We start from the raw sequence: 5,931 nt of genomic DNA on the forward strand, positions 1-5,931 counted from the left end.
CTTTTTAGTGGCTAGAAGGCCTGATCGCACCAAAGTAGCTCAGGTAGTCAGCTATTTTGGGTTGAATGAGTTGTGTGTCTAGTCATTGAAAACGTAACACGTGTTCAGTTCACAGTAACTAACTATCTCAGCAACTATAGTACTGTGACAGTCTGAAATTTTTTTTTGATTCCGTAACATTCAAGTATATTATATTAAAAAACAAGACACTACGATCAATGTCCCTCCTCGCATATGATAAAATGGGTCCTGTTATCTCTAATAACAAGACTTTTAGGCGTGGCAAAAAGGGATTTTGAGAGTTGTGGCTCTATCTTTAGATGCATGACCGGGCTGTGCTCCCGAGTTAATTCTGTGGTACATAACTCCTTTTACAGAACCACAAGTTTTCCTCTTCTCCTAGTCTCGCTGTTACTGTTCTCTTCACACCCGTTACAAACAATTATGGATAACATGAGAGCTATTATTCTCTTCCACCTCTATGCTTGGTTGCTATGCTTTTCTCAGCCACCATTACCATGTTTAGCAAGAGATACTTTAAACGCAGGCGAGAAGATAATAGGCAATGAAACTACCCTTGTATCAGCAGGAAAAAAATTTGAACTAGGCTTCTTTTTCCCTGTTGGAAACATCACTGGCGTCAAAGGAAGATACTTAGGGATATGGTATTACCGGCAAGATGGCTCAGAACCATACACAGTTGTGTGGGTTGCAAATAGAGACAAACCTGTAACTGTTGATTCTACTGGAGTTTTTCAAATTGCCAAAGATGGGAATCTTGTAGTAGCAGATACATCATCTGGGAAGAAGAACTACTGGTCATCCGAACTTAAAAACTCTTCATCCGCGAATAAGACAGTGAAGTTGATGGATTCTGGGAACCTAGTGTTACTAGATGAAGACTTGGGAATAAAACTATGGCAGAGCTTTGAACACCCAACCGATACGTTCTTGCCAGGAATGAAGATGGATAAGAATTTGGGATTGACTTCTTGGAGAAGTCTTGAAGATCCAGGAAGTGGGAGCTTCACTTTTAAGATGGCTCAAACAAGTGATCACACCCGTTTCATCATCTTAAACAATGACCAACTTCACTGGGAGAGTGAAGATCAACAGTACTCATCAAATTCAGAAGCAACCCCTGGTGACATAAGCATTGAAGTTTACTTTTTGTTGACCAACTTCACTACCCTAATAGCAAAGAACCTAAGTCTCATGAGCTATGAGAACACGAGGCTGTTTATTAATTCTACCGGTGTGATACAATTTAAGGTGAGGGGTAATTTCCAAGAGGAATCCAGTCAATGGCTGCAGCCCAAAACCATGTGTTTGATATATAATAATTGTGGGAATTTTTCTAGCTGTAATGACAATGACAGGATATGCAAGTGTTTGCCTGGATTTGATCCAATGTCTCCTCAAAATGATGTCATCACGAGAGAGGGAGATTCTTCTCTACAAGGCAAGGGATGTATCAGAAAAACAGCATCATGTGCAAAAGACGCCACATTCTTGAACTTGGTCATGATGAAAATAAGAAGCCCGGATAAAAAGGTAACAGCAGCAAACGAATCAGAATGCCAATCTATGTGCCTTAACACGTGTCCCCAGTGCGAAGCTTATTCATATGCTACACCTACTACACGGCGTGATCTTAATCCCACCACCTGTTGGATCTGGACACACAATTTAACTACTCTTGTAGAAGAGTACCTTGATGGTGATGATCGTAAGCTCTTTGTTCGGGTAGACAAATCAGACATAGGTAATGTTCTTGTAAACATCAGTATAATTAGTGCTATAGTGTTGTCTTTATTTTAATTCTTTTATTTTCTCTTAATATTTGACCACCCCGTGTTAGTTTCCTCTTTGTGATGGTGGTGGCAATTCTGTTGCAACAACTTAGTGTTATATAGTGATAACTTATTCTCTCCCCCTTATCGGTTGAAAATCTTCTCCATCTATTTATACTAGCGACTTTTACACACTTATTGGTGTGAAAACTTGTTATGCACTTATATTTGCAGAACCGACTCCAAAAACTTGTGAGCCTTGTGGAACAAACATAGTCCCTTATCCGCTGAGCACTGGACCAAGTTGTGGTGACCCAAATTACTTCAAGTTCAGCTGCAACAACTCAACAGGTCAGCTTAGCTTCTTCCCGAACACCACCGACCAAACCTACCCAATTACTAGCATGGACCCAGATTCGAAAAAGTTCTCTATTCTGCTTTCTCAGGACTATTCTTTCAATCGTTATTGCGGTGAAAGAGAGAAAAATCTCAGTATTTCTTCACCGTTTAGTAACGACAACCTGTGCTCTAACCAATTAGAGGTCAGTTGGCAACCACCGTCCGAACCCACTTGTGCAGAGTCCATTGATTGCCTCGGTTGGAAACATTCAACTTGCAAAGGAAACAGGTGTCTTTGCGATGCAAACTATTATTGGCATGGCGATCTCTTGAGTTGTACAGAAAGTAAGTAACTTGTTATGTTAGGTTGATCAAAGTCATAACAGGAGAATTTACTTGATTATTACATATTTTTTTTTTCTTTTTAAAACCTGAATTACTTGATTATGTTAGGTTCCATTTTTCTGCAGCCGTGGCAGAAACACACACATATATTTTTCGGAAGCAGAAATACTTTTCCCTTAATTTAAACACATTTTTGTTCTGCTGCCTTTTCAGAAGCTATATCCTCTTCTAATCCTATTCCTACTATAGAAGATTCAACAAGAAAAGGAAACTCCAAAAGCTCACTGTCTTTGACTCTTAGCCTAAGTCTTACAGGAGTGGTTATTCTAGCATGCACACTTATTTTTGCTTATGTATGCAGAAGAAAAATAGCTCTTAAGCAAGGTATATCAATTCCTTCTTTTTTTTCCCTCTTTTTTAATTGCTCTGAAATCTTGAATATGGATAAGTTGAATATTTAATTAAGGTAATTACATATCTCTTTGACGAATTTAGACAGGGAAAACATACAGAGAAATAGAGGGCGCTTTTATGACAGTGAAAGACATGTAAAAGATTTGATAGACATGGAGGGATTACAAGAACAGGACAATGAAGGCATAGAGGTTCCCTATTTTGATTTTGAGAGCATTTTAGTTGCTACGGATCACTTCTCAGAAGCAAATAAGCTTGGGAAAGGGGGTTATGGGCCAGTTTACAAGGTGATGATTTGACTCAACTTCTTCTTTTTTACCTTTCATTCAAAACCAAATTTGGAGTAATGGCATATGGAAAATGTTTTGTTTCAGGGTAAGCTTCAAGGTGGTCAAGATATTGCGGTAAAGAGGCTCTCAAGTGTTTCATCACAAGGCTTACAGGAATTCAAGAATGAGGTTGTTTTAATTGCCAAACTTCAACATAGGAACCTTGTTAGATTGCGGGGCTATTGCGTAAAAGGAGAAGAAAAAATATTACTTTATGAATATATGCCTAACAAGAGCTTAGACTTATTTATATTCGGTTGGTCTCTAAGTCTATTATTTATCACCGTCTTTTAGTATATTTAATATCTCACAATTACTAATTTTATTCTTTCGAATAAATGGAAATGTTTAAAGATGCAACACAAAGTGTACTTTTGGATTGGCCTATGCGGTTTGACATAATTCTTGGAGTTGCTCGTGGTCTTCTTTATCTTCACCAAGACTCTAGACTGAGAGTAATTCATAGAGATTTGAAAACCAGCAACATTCTTCTAGATGGAGAGATGCAACCAAAGATTTCAGATTTTGGATTGGCAAGAATATTTGGACCTAAAGAGACCGAGGCAAACACGGAGAGGGTAGTGGGGACTTAGTAAGTTCCATGTTTAAATGTGATTGTAAAGTTAATGCTTTTCTTGTGTTATGGTATCATTATTAATCTCTCTACTAAGTTTTTTGGTATATTTACACATGCCAGTGATTTTTACTTTTATTTTATTTTATTTTTTTGCAGTGGATACATGTCTCCTGAATATGCATTGGATGGACTTTTTTCAATCAAATCAGATGTTTTCAGCTTTGGTGTGGTTCTGCTTGAGATTATTAGTGGGAAGAAGAACACGGGATTCTATCAATCTAATTCAAGCCTTTTGGGTTATGTATGTTTCTTTTTCTTTCTTTTTTTGTATAAAAGGGTTATGTATGTTTCATCCATTGCACTTAATTTATTTTTCTCCTTAATACTTTTTATTTACTGATTTGTTTCTTAACATTAATTTCTCACCAGGCTTGGAGATTATGGGAAGAGAACAAGTTACTAGATTTAATGGATTTATCTCTAGGTGAAACTTGCAATCCAGACCAATTTGTTAGGTGCGCACGTATTGCACTCTTATGTGTACAAGATGAACCAGATGATCGACCAACCATGTCAAATATTTTGACAATGCTTGACAGTGAGACTATAACTCTTCCAATCCCTAAACAAGCAACATTTTTTGCACGTAAAGATCTACCCAGCACATCTTCTTCAAGTGTGCGGTTTGAGAGTAGCACTCAAGAAGGTCGATAGAGCATTATAAAGAATCATAGAGCATTAATTAATAATGTTGATAGTTTCCTTTTCCCGCTTTCCTTAGAAAAAATCATGTAAGCTCTATTTAGGAGAACAAAACATCAAGTGTCAGCAAATGGAAATGTGAATTTATCATAAAATGGAAATGTTGTAGCTTTGTTTTTTTTTTTTTTGGACAGTTATACTTCGCGGGAGGCAATCATGTTTGGAGTGGGTCCATGATTAAGGTTTTAATCCCCTCCCAAAAATGATACTGGAAAGAATCAAACATATGCTCTGAGCCTTCACCTGCTCAACTCCCATGTGCAAACTGAGCTACTGTCATTTGGTGTAGCTTTGCTCTTAGTCCATTCTTTATCGATGACAACTTTTTTATAGGGAAGATCGATGGCATAACGTATTTCCTTTAGAAGAAAATAAAACATATGTTAGCTTAGTAAATTTGAAATTCTTACTATTTTGAGTGGCTAAGGTAGGTGGTATATCCTAGGGACAAAGATGTCTAATCAAGAGACTAGTGAGTTGATCTTGAATCTAGATGCTCTCGCAGATATATATGGTTTGATACCTTTCAGTGTAGCAGATGATTGTACACTGATAATGACGGCGTTAGCCAAATGGGTGGTATATGTGCACAGTCATAGCATAATAATAGAGAGAGAATAGGGTGTTCATACCTGAAGGTTTTACCTCATATTTATAGGATTTACCTGTAGTAATGGAATTATGGACCTTTGGTGCCTCCTCTGAAGTCCCATGTCCAGGTTCATTGTTGTTGTATTTGGATTAGTATCCTAGATCGATGCTTTCCTTTAGTTGTCTTAGTTTCCTTTTTCCATTGCCTCTTCTTATACTTTATGTAGTATGGACCCGTATAAAAGGTCCATAATAGTTTCCCCCAACCCGATAGTCTGGGTGTCTAGGCTACCTGGGTACATATTATGTCTTATCTGCAACATGGGACTGACATTAGGATCTTGGATTTTGTGTCGAGCTATAGCTCGGTGTAGCCCGATATCTGTTTCTTCATTGCCTGCTATTGGCTGCAGTATCAATTTATTTTTCTTGTTTGAACTTTGCCTATTTGCTGTTATTTTGGCTTATTTTGTCAATGTCAATTCTGTCATTTTGAGAAATAACTTATTTGCCCATCAGCCTAGTAGTCCGGGGGTCCAGGCTACCAGGGTATGTCATACTTTCTGCTTGGCTTTGTCTCATCAAACTTGTTGTTGGCCTCGTATGGGACTCAATCGAATGTATAAATGAAGCTTAGTCTTTCTTTGATCGGAGTTTAAACAAACTTTAGACCTTAACCATTGTGGGGTCCCTGACTCTCTGACCTGAATGCATGTTGGGTGAATAAACGATCATAATATACACTTCAATCCCCCTCGAGATCTTGGATCCAGGGTGAAAA

General features: G+C 37.8%; 1 protein-coding gene across 1 annotated transcript; it reads left to right on the top strand.

The window, feature by feature from the left end:
* The first annotated feature begins 284 nt into the window (after positions 1-284).
* LOC133302176 (G-type lectin S-receptor-like serine/threonine-protein kinase At4g03230) lies at positions 285-4,628 on the top strand. Its single transcript, XM_061501919.1, has 8 exons — positions 285-1,765; positions 2,028-2,477; positions 2,691-2,861; positions 2,973-3,178; positions 3,266-3,476; positions 3,575-3,812; positions 3,954-4,098; positions 4,227-4,628. The coding sequence occupies exons 1-8, from the start codon at positions 325-327 to the stop codon at positions 4,509-4,511; spliced, it is 3,147 nt and encodes a 1,048-aa protein (XP_061357903.1). The 5' UTR covers positions 285-324; the 3' UTR covers positions 4,512-4,628.
* Positions 4,629-5,931: the final 1,303 nt, after the last annotated feature.

This window comes from Gastrolobium bilobum, unplaced genomic scaffold, assembly GCF_033153095.1.
Source record: "Gastrolobium bilobum isolate Gb01-03AN ecotype WA unplaced genomic scaffold, APGP_CSIRO_Gbil_v1 utg38954, whole genome shotgun sequence".
In the NCBI taxonomy this organism is placed as follows: Eukaryota; Viridiplantae; Streptophyta; class Magnoliopsida; order Fabales; family Fabaceae; genus Gastrolobium; species Gastrolobium bilobum.